This window comes from Peromyscus leucopus, chromosome 15, assembly GCF_004664715.2.
Source record: "Peromyscus leucopus breed LL Stock chromosome 15, UCI_PerLeu_2.1, whole genome shotgun sequence".
In the NCBI taxonomy this organism is placed as follows: Eukaryota; Metazoa; Chordata; class Mammalia; order Rodentia; family Cricetidae; genus Peromyscus; species Peromyscus leucopus.
In genome coordinates this window covers 23,199,460-23,214,469 of record NC_051076.1, presented here as the reverse complement: position 1 = coordinate 23,214,469, position 15,010 = coordinate 23,199,460, and the positions used below count along the sequence as shown (strand labels likewise).

Below are 15,010 nucleotides of genomic sequence, written 5' to 3'. Positions count from 1 at the left end.
AACAAACAACACGTAAAACAAACAAATACACCCCCCCCCCCAGACTGGGTGTTTACGGGTTGGTGGTGGTGCACACCTTTAATCCGAGAGGCGGAGGCAGGTGGAGCTCCATGAGTTCGAGGCCAGCCTGGTCTACAGAGCAAATTCCATGATAGCCCAGGCTACACAGAGAAATCCGGCTCAAAAATCAATCTAACAAAACAGACAACAACAAAAAAGAACTCATGACTGGGAACTTACAAAAACCAACAAAAATAACAAAACAAAACCCTTTATATTTTCTAAGCATTATTTATTGACTACCACATTTTTTTAACACAATATTATCTTCATTTATTATTTTAAGAATTAAGCACCTCATTTGGATGTTCTGAGCATAAAAACCCAGGTCTCCATGATAGATGAGGACATCATGGGAATAGAAAGAGGCAGGGTTCTGGGGAGGCTCTCAGGAATCCACAAGGTTGACCCCCACCTTGGTCTGCTGGCAGTGGTCCAGAGGGTGCCTGGACTGGTCTACTCTGGTGACCAGCCTAGCAAATAACCTAGCTGTCATCATAGAGCCTTTGTCCAGTGACTGATGGAGGCAGATGCAGAGATCCACGGCCAGGCTGAGCTCTGGGAATCCAATTGATGAGAGAGGAGAGATACTGCAGGCAAGGGATGTCAAGATCATGATGGGAGGACATGCAGAGATGACTGGCCACACTAGTGGAAGCCCATGAACTGAGGACTGGTGGCTGTGGAGGTCCCGTGGCTATGGACTAGGCCCTCTGGATACAGAAGGCAGTTGTTTGGCTTGAACTCTTTGGGGGGCACCCAGGCAGGGGGATTGGGATCTGTCCCTGGTCTATGGGCAGGATTCTGGAATCCGGTGCCTGTGGTGTGACACCTTGCACAGCTTTGGTGCAGTGGGAAGGGGCTTGGACCTGCCTAGGGTCAGTGTGCTGGGCTTTGCTGACTCCCCATGGGAGACCTTGATTTGGGGGATGTGGGGATGCAGGGTGGCTTGGGAAAGAGGGCTGGGGTGGGAGGAGGGAGGAAAGGGGATCTGTGGATAGTATGTGGAGTGAGTAGAAAATGTCTTAATAAAGAAAAATGAAAAAAAAAAAACAGGTCTCCCACCTATGATAACTCGGGAGCACTACATGAATTTTTTTTTCCATGATACATTCAACAAATATCTTTATGCAACTGTTAAGGACAAGGAGCTAGGGACTGACCGACCCATCAGACTGTGATCCTAACCTTCAAGAATTCAAAATCTAATAACAGAAGTAAGACAATTCCAGTCAGCTCTAATGCAAAGCAGAAATGATAGTGATGAAGCTAATGCAGGAATAAGTGAAGCACTGTTTATCTCAAGAGCTCAGGATCTTGTGGCCTCACATGGCCTTTCTGCTCAATTCTGGTGGCATCACACACTGTATGAGGACTCTGTTGGCATCTACAGAAGCAGTAGAGCCTGCTCTGGAGGAAGACGAGGAAGACTGTTTCTCCACAGTGCACACAGGCAAAATCCCGGTCAAGAGGCTGGCATGAAAACAATCGAATGTGTTGCAGTGTGATCAATGAACAACTAATACTTTTCACCATGCATAATTGTCTGAATTGTTGTCATTAACGAAGACTCTATTAGTAAAAAAAGTTCAAATTCTCAATAACTGCAAATATCTCAATAACTGCAAACATTGCCCCAGGGCAGTATTCTTGTTGCCTGGTGACTCCGCCGTGAGCCTTGCTACATGTACAGCATGCACTGTTGGTGACTCAGGCAGAAGTTCCCTGCTGTGCTCTTCTTCATGGAGAGCCTCAACTCCCCTGGGAGTAGTAACACCCACTTCAGGGATGTCGCCGTCAGTGTTATCATTATGTGTGGGCCAGAGGGGCAGATTTCTGAACATGCCTAGTAATATCATACTTCTTGGCTGTTGCTGGTGAAAGGCAAAGAGGGAGAAATAACTGAATTATTGGAATTATTACTTTGAAGCATGTGACCGAACCCCTGAAGGCTTCCTCGTTGCTATAACAATGTTAGCTTGCTCTCTACTCTCACCCAAGTAACCTTGCCTTCCCAGAGCTCACTCACACTCATAAAATGGGGCTGAACTGAATCTTGAAGGTCATCATTTTACACAGGAGCTCCACAAGGTGTGCAGCTAGTCAGCTGGTGGAGCTGAGGGTGAATCAGCTGTCTTTGCCTCCAGCCTTGTTTTCTCTTTTCTGGACCACGGTGATCCTGTGCATCAGGGCGCTCTCCCACACCATCCTCTGTGATCTGAGCCAGCTCATTTCATCAAAAGTGCTGCACTGGGACTGAGTGACGCACAGCCAAGAGGAGTTTGCTAAAAGAAAGAAAAGTCTGTCTTTGATGAGTAGCTTTATTTAAATCCTGCCTTAGAAAAAGGGAACGAGAGAGAGAGAGAGAGAGAGAGAGAGAGAGAGAGAGAGGAGAGAGAGGAGGAGAGGAAAGAGAATGAGTAACACAACAGGGAATCAACAACTTATGAACCACAATTTATAATATAAATGGTATAAATAATACATTATATTTAATATTATGATTTCATTATTTGTATTTGAGCTTGTCTATGAATACTTTCTCTCTAAATAGTTCATGCTTGCCTTAAGGCTGTATTAGATTATAAACACTTCACATCAGGAACCATACTTTACGTGTCCGTTAGAAGCTTCTTCCAAACTCTCCAAACATTTTGTAGAATGCATTATACAAAGCAGGGACTTAGAATAATCATAGTAGTGGTTGTATCGTCCAGTGAACAGTCAGGATCTGTTCGGTTAGATATGTGTGAACTTGTTTATTCTCACAAGAAAACTATAGTATGAGTTCATTGAACTAGTAGAGCCAGAAACTTGGTTATAGAGCTAATAAGTGATATACCAGATTTCAGATTGAAACACTTCAGAGTACTCACTCAGCAAGCAACAACTGTGTACCTGTTATTTGTCAAGAATCACCACAAATGATCAATCCAAGGCTCATCACACAAACAACAGATAGACAGGTATAGGGCTAGTGCTGCAGAAGGCTGAGGCCAGGGGAGCATGGGAAAAGAACCTTCATCAGGGACCAGGAAAGGAGACTAGGGGAAGCACAGAGAGGAATCCAGAATTCAGTCCAAAAGCACATGGACTTTGGGTCGGATGGCTCATTAGGTAAAGGCACTTGCCTCCAAGCCTGCCAAATCTGAGTTCAACCCCTGGGACCCACATAATGGAAGGTGGGAACCAATTCTTACAAGTTGTCCTCTGACCACAACACAACACATAGGGTATGTGGTACACCCATACCCCATCCCACATACACACATGTATATGCAAAATAAATAAATACAAATTTTATAATTTTAAGTAGATATTAGGGAAGAATGATATCTAGAATCTTTGTATCCTCAAAAATCTAGCAAATTTCCATGCAGGTAGGAAAGTTTCAATCTTGCTCTTAATATTTAAATTTAAGAAATTCCTGGTAATCTACCTTCAAATAATGTGTTACAGCATTAATAATTGAGCTATCAAAACAAAATACCATGCATTAAATAACTTAGACTACAAAATTTCATTATCTTATAGTTCTGGAGGCTTCGGGTCCAAGACCAAAGCTTCAACATGGTCACCTCCTATTAAGGGCTTTCTTTGTGCTGTGTAGGTGGCCTCCTCATGTGGTAGGGAGATGAGAAGCAAGCTACCTGACTCCTTTTCTTATGAGGACGCCATCCTTATGACCTTATTTAAAGTTAACTATCTCCCCAAGGCCTTATCCCCAAGCACCCACACATTGATGCTTATGGCCTCAACCAGATTGAGAGGGCACAATCTAGTCCCCAGCAAGCAAGAGCCATCTGAGTCCTCATTTTTCAGCCTTCTCATACTACTCCAAGATGTGAGCACCTAAATGACGTAATTGACCTTCACAAAGGGACTAGACAAACAATCAACCAAGGGTCCATTCTCAGGAGATGCATGTCCTCCCCACCCTTATCCCTTGGCAGTTCAACCTCTGAGCTGTGACTCCTCATAGCAACCAATGTGAGCAGCCCAATAACTACTTGATGAGCTCTCCCTGTGTGTTACCTGGTAGGACACCACTGTAAGTCAGAAGAGAATTCTGCCTCAAATAGGAGCCTACTAGATTATTTATTATAAATTAATAGTGAATGATTTATGAAGAGGGATTGTATATTGACAGGGCACTCAGTCTTGTTTTGTTTTGTTTTTAACTATGGAGGTATTCTGGTATATCCTTGAAGAATGGATTGGGAGAGAATGAAAAGGGTAGAGAAAATACTACAGTCCTTTTCCTTGGGGTCCAACAAGATAATAGAATTATTGGAGCATCTGAATCTATCACATTTGGCTAACCTATGAATATCTAGCTTCCAAGTCACCCAGTTGTACCCTGTACATAACTGGCCTTTTTATCAGGGATCTGTCTACTTATACAAAAGTATCTAAGCATATAAAGGCAAGTCGGTCCTGTGGGTGGCAAAATGCATGCTAGCAGATTAAGCAAAATAATTAAGTTAAATTTAGGATCTATGTATAACTGTCCCTCAGTTATGAGAACCTGATTAGAAGGTAAAAAGGAGAGCATGGCACCCAAAGGTTCTCCTCTGACTTCTTCAAACACCCAGAGGCTTGTGTGCACCCATACTGTGAAAACACAAGCATACACTTATAGATCACACACACACACACACATGCACACATATGCAGAAGCTGGCTATCTTTGCTCCACATGCACAACTTCTCTTCTTGGGCTATCTTCCCCAGACTCCTAGCACTTAGGAGTGGTCAGGTACTAACTTTTAGTGAATGAACTACAAGAGCCAAGATTTAAAATGACTAAGAAGAAAGATATTTTCATTGTTTGTGTCATATGTATATGGAATTTATTTGTTATAAGCAGCCTTTATTATTTGCACAAATGCACAGCTATAATTTATTTGTGTTTTTAAAAAAAGTAAGTTGTGCAATGATTTTTAAAATATAGATTTTTTTTAAGATATTTGATTTTCTATTTCACAGATAATTCATTAAATATCATCCTGGAAGCTGAATCATAAAAATATTACAGAATTTCAAGATAATAGTCAAGAAATTATATGATCCAACATCCTTGTATTACAAGAAACAAACTCCTCAGGATTCAATGATTTAAAGTATTAAATTATTCAGCTTAGTGACTTAGATAGGATGCGTTTGGAATAATATATCAGAAAGCAGAAAGAAGAGGTTTGGGGAATGGCTCCATGTAGGAGTGCTTGCTGCAGAAGCAAGGGCACCTGGATTTGCTCCCCAGCACTCATGCAAAGCAAAATGAAGTATCATTTCAGCTGCATTAAATACTTTAAATCACAGCATCCTCATGATGGTCAGACTGATAAAGCCAATGTCCTTATGGTTGGTAGAAGCACTTTGGAAAGCAACTTGGCAATGTGTCTTAAAGACATAAACATGACTTAACATAATGTTTCCACTTTTGGAAACTCACTGTTGGCAACTAATCTAAGAAACAAAAGTGAACACACAGATGGGCTGTTCCTTACAGCATTGCTGAATAAAATAAAACAGAAAATGCAAAGTCAGAGAACAGTATGTCATAGATGATGGTTAAGAAATTATGAACTATCAATGGAAAGGTATTCAACTATGAAAAAACAATGGTATTCCATCAATTCTTACAACATGGACATCATGCTGATGATATAAGGCACACACAGAAAGACAAATACTACATGTTCTCTTTCTATGTGATCTTAAGTCGATCTTGTAGAAGAAAGTAGTATAGCAGTTACCAGAGCCCGGGCAGGGGTTAGGGGAGAGAGGGATTCGAAGAGATGGTGGATGGTTAGAAGCACACAGTTGGGAAGAAGGAATTCCTTCCAACATTCTGCAGTTTAATGACGGGATAACTGTGGTTGAAGCAATCAATTGACTAATTCACCATACCTAGTAGACAGGATTACAATGTTCCCATCACAGAGAAACACATTTCTGGGATAAAAGGTATTATCCTGATCTAACTATCATATACTGTATAAAAGTGTTGAAACTGTTACAACACATACTACAAATACATGCAGTTACAGTGTCAGTCAATGCTCTCCAGGCTCAGTGAGAGACCCTGCTTCAAAAAACAAGGTGGAGCACACTTGCGGAAGATACCTGAACTTGACCTCTGCCATTCATTCATATTCTCTCTCTCTCTCTCTCTCTCTCTCTCTCTCTCTCTCTCTCTCTCTCTCTCTCTCTCTCTCATACACACACACACACACACACACACACACACACACACACAAATAAACTGCAAAAAAAATGTTAACAAGTGATTTCCTGTAGGGAATGAAACTAGAAATTGGAGCATAGGGGGGCAGGCTGGGAGAAAGTTTTATTTATTTATTTATTTGTTTGTTTGTTTTACAAAAATGTCACCCTTCTATACTGTTTCACTATGAATCCAGATTATTTTAGCAATTGAAAGACAAAAATCTATGCCATGATAGTAGTTACATATAAATGTCTTGTGCTTGTGGTTCTGCTGCAGGAAAAAGGGAAATGGAAAAATATAAGGCGGATGATTTGTTCATGCTGGATATTATGAGCAATTTGCCTCTTCCCTTGATTTCTTTTATTATTACAATGTTTGCATAATTTAAGGCTGTATAAACAAAAGGCCAGCTGCCTGAAATATGTTTTGGAAGTAAATAAAGTATAAATAATGTATTAATGCATGACAGAGTAGGGAAGTATTGAATCAAGAAAAGTACTCATGAAATATTTATGGGAATTCACATTTGTATGTGAAGATACGTTCATCACAGACAGATCCAAAACAAGGCTAATGCCTTACAAGTCAGTCACAGACGAAATGCCTCTGGGGAGCTGTGGGCTGTGGTTTGCTAGAAAAAAGACAAGGATTGTCTGTCTCGTTCTTTCTTTTCTTTTTCTTTCTTTCTTTCTTTCTTTCTTTCTTTCTTTCTTTCTTTCTTTCTTTCTTTCTTTCTTTCTTTCCTTCTCTCTCTCTCTCTCTCTTTCTTTCTTTCTTTCTTGCTTTTCTTTCTTAATAATCTACTGAACTCACTGAATGAGAGATGCTTTCTGTGATGGTGAATTTTTATCATCCAGTTGCCACAGCCTAGAATGAAAAGATCTCAGTGAGGGGCTACCTAGTTCCCATTGGCCTGTGGGCATGCCTATGATGATTGTCTTGGTTGTGTTCATTGATGCGGGAAAATCCAGCCTGAAAGTGAGTCACATCATTCCCTACCGTGAAGAGTAGAGACTGCTAGATGAGCAATAAGCAGGCATGCATTCATTTTTCTCTGCTCTTGATGGTGGGTGTGTTGTGACTGCTTGTTTTAAATTCCTGCTGCCTTTACACTCCTGCTCTGATGGACTGGAACCTGAAATCGTGAGTTAAAATGAACCCTTTCTCTCCTAAGTTACTTTTGGCCAAGGTGTTTTTATTACAGCAACAGCAATAAAAATGGGGAGACTTTTTAACTTTTGAGCACTTGAGAATGCAAGGCCTCTGTCACTGTCGTCCTTTCTAGGAGATGATAAAGTCCTCCGGCTGTGGCACCCCAATATCAGCACTAAACCAGTTGGGAAGCTGGTGGGGCACATGTTCAGCATCACAGAGATCGTAAGCAACGAGAAAGAGCAACACGTCATCAGCCTTTCCTCCGCAAAGGTAACAAGAAGAAAACAGTAGAACCAAAAGGAAACTGCTCTTCAAGTCAACTAGAGGGAGGCCTAGCACATGTCTGCATACACACATGCGCACATGCACACATACACACTTGCATGCATACATACATGCATGATTTTTCTCTGGAGTAACTGATGGCTGCTGAGAAAAATGATGTCAGGATAGAGAAGAACAGCCATTGCACTGTTCCTTTTGACCACAGCATGAGACAGGACATGTTGAAAGACAGGTATAAAACTTCATATTGGGAAGAAAGATGGTATTTTCCTCTGTAGTAAAAGACCAGAGGCTCCCAATCTAGATAAGATCATCATCATTAAGGAAAGAAAAAAACAAGGACTTCCGTGTTTTTCTTTGGTATGAAACTGATTTAAATATTCTGGCTAAAGTAATACAGAAAGAAAAAATAAGTTATAAATGTCAGAAATGAGAATCTTGAATATTTGCAATACATTTGAAAAAAACTTATTTGTTTGATTGAATACAATTTATTTGAAAGTTTTAGGAATAGTTCAATAAGGATGGTTAGTTATAATAACAATTTTGTGTATCACCTCTGAGATTCACTGCTACCTCCTCCCTCCCAACTTTCTTCCTTCCTTCCTTCCTTCCTTCCTTCCTTCCTTCCTTCCTTTCTTTCTTTCTTTCTTTTCTTTCTTTCTTTCTTTCTTTCTTTCTTCCTTCCTTCCTTCCTTCCTTCCTTCCTTTGTCTTTCTTTCTTTTTTCTTTCTTTCTTTCTTTCTTTCTTTCTTTCTTTCTTTCTTTCTTTCTTTCTTTCTTTCTTTCTTTCTTTCTCTCTTTTTCTTGTTTTTCTTTCTTAATAATCTACTGAGTTCACCCTGTGCTGACCATATACTCCTAGGTATAGAACCAACCACTAGAGCCTGGTTGACCTACCAGGGATACACCCTTAAAACAAAACAAAACAAAAAACTCACTCCCTCTCCTAAAAGCCCAACTGTCAGATTTTCTGCTAGGAGTGGGGATTTATGAGCCCCTTCCGCAAGTATTTGATGTTTAAATGATGTGTGTGCTGATATCTTCACCTCATTTTTTTACTTGCCAATTATCACAAAGAGGGAAAAAAATGTGAGAACAAGACAACAAAATTAGCAAGTCTTGTTCCACATTGCTAACTTTTTTTTTTATATATATCAACTTACTGGTAACAACTAAATAAGCATATTTTGCATTGAATTCCCTATAAGGACAATGTCAAATACTTACCATCCATTTGTAGTACAGCTGTACATAATCCATTTGTACTTAATTTACACATACCCCAGTTCTCAAATGTACCATCTGTCCATGATAATGAGTCTCAAAAGGGTTTCATCACCTCACACATGTCCAGGCTCCTTGCAATGTAAAATCATGTAATCCATTGAGTCAGCATCATTTGGTTCAGAAATTAACTTCTTGTGGCCATTGGGTAAAGTTTAGAAGTGCAGGTCAAATCCCAAACTCCCTTAATATATGATAGACTAATCTGTTCCTAAATTGCTCACTCCATCTAAATGACACTGTTTCTAAAGATGGGCTCTAATGATGATGTTTTCACTATGTCTCCGTTTTCATGTTTCCATTTAAAGAGTACTTATGGTGCAACATAATGACACATCTCTTCCCTATTATCCATTTGAGCTTTGCTGTAGTCAGCAGCAGAGATATTGATAGCACTTTCATTGGTCATTACACTTGAGTGAAGTGCCTCTCCCAGTTCCCCAGTCACTGTGTGTTCATGGATTATGAATATCTTGTTAGTGTTGCACCTTTTCAGACTAGGATGTTCTCTTGTCTATGAATATAACACCAACTCCTAAAACTCAGATATCTCACTCTACTCATTTTATGACAAACACTCATCAAAGTGGGCGGGGGGTGGGGGAAGAAGTATTAATACCTTTGGCTAATAGCAACTGACATGAAGCTTGCCGGAAGAAAAGCCAGAAGCCATTGCTGAATCTGAACATGCACCCCTTGGTGAACAGAATGCTCAAATTTTTAATTTCCTTTATCATTACTTATTAGTTGTTCCTTACAGAGGGTTTTGGGCAAAGCCTTCTCTTGTCCTTTTCTATAATGTTTTGTGGCTATCGACTTTAGCTCCTCCCCACACCTTATTCTCAAAGTTAATCAACTTCATAATTTAGTGTTTTTCCCAATGCCAAAATGATCCTTTTTTTTTAATTCTTACACTCCCAATTTGTTTGAAAAAAAATCAGCATTTTAACTCTTCCTGTTACAAGACTGTGAATTTTTTTGGAATTTATGTTCACTTGTGCATATGCAAGATTTAATTATGACTTGTAAATATTCCATTCTGTCACCCCAAGACTTGTTTAGTGAAAGTGGAAATCTTGTATGCTTGTCCCTTATACCAACGCAGCCTCTTTCTGAAACGGTTTGTCCTTGTTTTCTTCCTAAGCCTCCCCAGGGCTGACTGACTTTAGGTAGACTCTCCCAAGCTTTGACACCAACACCTTCACTCAAACACTGCCAGCCTGTGCTTGGAACAGCAAGCTCTCATAAAATCTCTTCAGTATCACTGCTCTTTTCTCTCAAAGGCACTAGCATATTACAAACATCTAAGAATGGCATCTTTATGCATCTGTGTCATTATATTTTTGTCTCATTTATTTCTTCTACCTTTCTGTCCCCACGGCTGGTTCCTTCTCTTCAGACAGCCTTCCCTTCAGTTATTTTCTCTAATTCCAACTTCCCTTAACATTTCTTCCTCCTTCCTCATGACCTCCTTTCTTGTTTGATGACTTGCATACACACACATAAATACGCATTCTCAATTTAAAGTCTAGTTTCCGTATAAGAGGAGATATGAAGTACTTTTTCTTTTTGAGTCTGGCTTATTTCACTTAACGTGATTTCCAGTTGCATCTATTTTCTTGTGATTATTATAACTTCATTTTTCTTGATGGTGGTACAAAATTCTATTGTGTATATGTAGCACATTTTCTTTGTCCATTCATCTCTTAATAGACACCTTGATTAGTTCTGTTTCCTGGGCATCTTGAATAATGGAGGAAAATCTAGTGACTAAAGATTAATCCTTAAGCAACGCTTTGCAGCCAGTTACTCATGAATATAAAAAACATTGGAACTAAGAGCCAAGTTGAAACAGAGCACCTGTGTGCTCACATTGTAAATCACATTTCACTGCAAGTTTATAAGATGATAATTCACTTGAAGACTTAACTGTCCCAAGTGAGAACAATGGTGTATAAATTGGTGAATTCTGCTCATTTCCCAGGTCTTCCGGGTGTGGGATATACAGACTCTATCAGTATTGCAAGTCTTCCATGACAGTCAAGGAGGGCCAGGAGACATGCAGATTTATTCTATGGTGTATGATGCCAACCATGGCATGCTCATTACAGGTATGTGTACCTAAAGCATGATAAATTAATTTCATGTCTTTTACATTTAAAAAAAGATAGCTCTTGAGCATTTACTGTGAAAACACACAAAAAGAAAAGAAAATGACTAACCATGGTTTATGACAATATAAATACTTATTTCAATTTCTTATCGTATGTGAGTTGGTGAAATATGCAACCTCTTTTTTATTAAAATACCAGGTCAGTTCTATAAAATGATGAGCCCAGGTGAGGCAAAAAGGGATGAGAAAGCTACCACTATGTCTAGGGCTCTGGTTTGCTTCTTGGATGCAATTAATTGGTACTTTCATAGGGTGGTGATCCTAGCATGCACCAGCATGAACTTGTTTTCTGATGCAAGACAGTTCTGGTAAGAAGTTGGTCACTCTGTAAGATGGGTACAGACCTTCTCAACTGCCTTTGCTTCCAGACAAAGAGCAGTAGAGAGAGAGGCCAGAACCCAGGAAGATAGGTCCTAAATACAATGCATTGGTTGCCAAATTGTTTTATGGGTTTTTGTTTCTCTCCCCCTCCCCCTCTCTCTTTGACAGATACACTAAAAAGACAAAGAACCTTGTTAAGCATGTGGGTTGGCTACTGTTCACATATACAGTTTTCAGCATTTAGGAGATAAATGGTTATATTAATAGCAGCTCTGCCCTCTGGAACACTAAGCCAGAATTGCCTTTCCTAAGCATATTACCACTGACCACCTGCTCTGAGTTCCTGGGGGATTAATTAAGGCAGGGAAGTGATTGGTGCTATCTCTGTTAGGGAACATAATTATTTTTAATTTTGTGTTGTTTATTTTTCCTGGGTTAGAAGAGAACCATCACTTCATGCTCAATAAATAATTTTCCACCCTATAAAATAGAACTTAGTTTCAGTTGTGAATGCCTGTCCTCTATCTGACCTCCTCTGAAATGAACATTTTAATGACTATACACAAATGTCACCTCTTAATACCCAAACTTGCCTGCTTGATTATTTGGTTCAATTTCCATCCCAATTATCATCAGAGTAAGGAAGGGCTAAAATACCCAGACAATGAAGAAGAAGGAGAATAGAAAAGCCAAGAATTCTGTCCACTTTTATACACTTTTGGTGGTGTTCCTATTTACAAAAGTACTGAGCTCTGTATATTGCCTGATCATTAAAAGTACAGCCCTCACATCCTCACTCAGACACACATGTAGGCAATGCACATAAAATAAATTATTTTGAAAAGCACAGTCATCAACTTGACATCAGGATTTCGTCCAGTGCATTAATTTGTGCTTAGGCTCAAGTGACATCAGGTAGGGTAGTTTTATGAGCCACGTGGGCAGCAACACTGCACTCCATGCTTGGTGGAACACATTCTTCCTGCCAGTGCCATCAATACGCTGGTGATGATGACAACTATCTGCTGCCCTTTTCACTTTTCATTTCATCTGCATAGTCACCCTTGGAGGCAAGAATTCTTCACTGAAGTTTTATAAACAGCCAAGCCAAACCTCAGACAGTTGAACTAACTACTAAGATGCTGAAACAGACTCCTGAATCCTCATTTGTTCTTTTCCATACATTATTTCCATTACTATAATATAACTAGCCAAAAGGGTAGAAGAGTGTCAGTTCTTCCCCTGCAAATCCAGCTATGCTGACAATTAGTATCGTGTTTAAGGACTTATGGAGAAGCTCCCTGTGTGCCTTTGAGAGCCTGATGCCCATCCATCACATTTCCCAGCAGTGGTCTTTGGATTGAGTAGCATTACCTGATGAGCCATCTGAGTCCTTTACACATGAACAGGCTGTATCACAGAATCAAAACACTTTAGTAACAGCTGCTATGACTTTGAGAGCTTCTGTGGAATAATTTGACAAAGTCACTGCAGTGTCCACAGTGGCAAGTGGATGTCCACATCAATAAAGCTGGAAGAAGTCTCCTATTCTTAGAACTTCGGTTTTTGTTTCAACTACAGAATGTGCTGAGCTGTGGTGGCACAGGTCTTTAATCCCAACACTTGGGGAAGCAGAGTCAGGTGGATCTCTGAGTTCGAGGATAGTTCTAGTCTTAGAACAGAATGAGTTCTAAGAAAGCCAGGGCTACACATAGAAACCTTGTCTTGGAGAAAATAAATAAGTAAATAAAAACAAACTACAGAATGCTTTGATATGTTTACCAGTATTTCTAGATATTACACAAAACTAAAGCACACAAGATTCTCATTTTGTGATTTAAGTCCCACCCATAGGAAAATGCCCTGGCTATGCTAACTACATCTTTTATTATGGTGATTTGGAAATTACTTTTACTACTGATGTTGCAATCACTGACCTGCAATCATTCTCATTCATTATATTTAATCAGACCATGTTCACAGCATGTGTTATCATTTGTTGGCTTGAAGAACTCTCTGACTCAGTTTCAATCACCAGTACAAGCAGAAGGCTGGTGGACAGCATCATCAACATGCACACATTGGAGAGGCACACAGTAGGGAACAGGGAGCAGACAATAAAAACGAGGAAAACAGAGGTCAAAATGACCTGTGTTTGAAAAATAATGAAGTCTCCCATGAATGCTTTCCCCTGGGTAAATCACATTTGCAGTACTTGTCAGAAATGTTCTAGATTAGGCAACAGTATTCTCACCTTATTAAATGCTAAGGCACAGACCTTTTATACTCTAATCTCACTGGCCAGCTGGCTCCAAACCTAGTTGGTTGGATCAAATCTTCTGTGAAATTCCAGACTTCTGATAATGACAATTTAGGGATGAGATGCTTTTGCGAATTTTTTTTGATTTTTTTCTACTTCATTACATTTTTTAAGATATGATGTTTCTATGCAGCCCAGGTTGGCCCAGGACCCATGATCTTTCCGTTTCAATCTCTAAAGTGTGGGATTACAAGGATGCGTCATCAACCCAGCTTTGTGACATACTTCCTACTTTCCTTCCTTTCCAGGATCGAGTGTTATAGATATGTATCCTTTGACCAGGATGATACAGGACACAAAGCAGGTTCCTCACACTCACGAACGAGAAATCAATGTCATGCTTTACAACAAATACTTCCACCAGGTGCTCACTATCTGCTCAGAGTCTATAATCAAGGTAAGCGTGTAATGACTCCATAGACAGGAAAAGGCAGGGTATGTAAAATATTATCTTCTCATAGAAAATTTAACAACATTACATTTATATATTTATTTTGTATAGAAAGGAGTGTGTGTCTGTGGAGACCAGAGGACAACTTGTAGGTGTTGATTCCCTCCTTCTACCATGTGGGTTTCATGGATCAAACTCAGGTCTTTAGGCTCAGTTGCAAGCCAAATAGACATTTAAAAAGAAATGTATTAAGGAGAAAGAACTAGCCTGTATTTAAATTTCACTAGAGGTTGTATGCTAAGAAGGAACGGAAAGGCATTTATAGGCATGCACTGTAACTGTTACTGGTGCAGGTTATGTACCAAGACCATGAAGTCTATGATCTCCATTAAATCTCAGGCAAGGTCTTTGCAGATAGACAAAGGCTTCTCTTCTAGAGATGGCGAGGAAAGGGCTCAGAGTTAAGTGACCTGCCTCATAAAGGTGGGATATGAGCCTGAGTCTGACTGTGAGCAGCCATGGCCTTGGGCTGTGCTCTAGCCATGCCCACTGCTATGTTGAGTGGCATAGAACTTAGGCATGTCAACTATGCTTGTCATTACAACCACTGAAACCCATCTACCAGTGACACCTGGGGGCGTTTCCATCCTGTTAGTTTATGAATGCACTAAGCAGAGGCCTATGGACCTGTAGACAGCATCCCTCTGGGAAACCATCAAATTCCTCATATTTTAACCTTCTGTGGTCAGCTGCTGGATATTTTCTCAAGTTTGAATCCCCTGAACT

The 15,010-nt window shown here is 39.9% G+C and overlaps 1 protein-coding gene across 1 annotated transcript in view; it reads left to right on the top strand.

Annotated features, from left to right (window-relative positions):
* Wdr64 (WD repeat domain 64) overlaps window positions 1–15,010 on the top strand; it is a 105,287-nt gene that overhangs the window by 41,735 nt on the left and 48,542 nt on the right. The window contains exons 10-12 of the mRNA XM_028865607.2: window positions 7,578–7,717; window positions 11,004–11,130; window positions 14,082–14,230. Of these exons, the coding sequence (XP_028721440.1) occupies window positions 7,578–7,717; window positions 11,004–11,130; window positions 14,082–14,230 (416 nt within the window). The remainder of the gene's footprint in view (window positions 1–7,577; window positions 7,718–11,003; window positions 11,131–14,081; window positions 14,231–15,010) is intronic.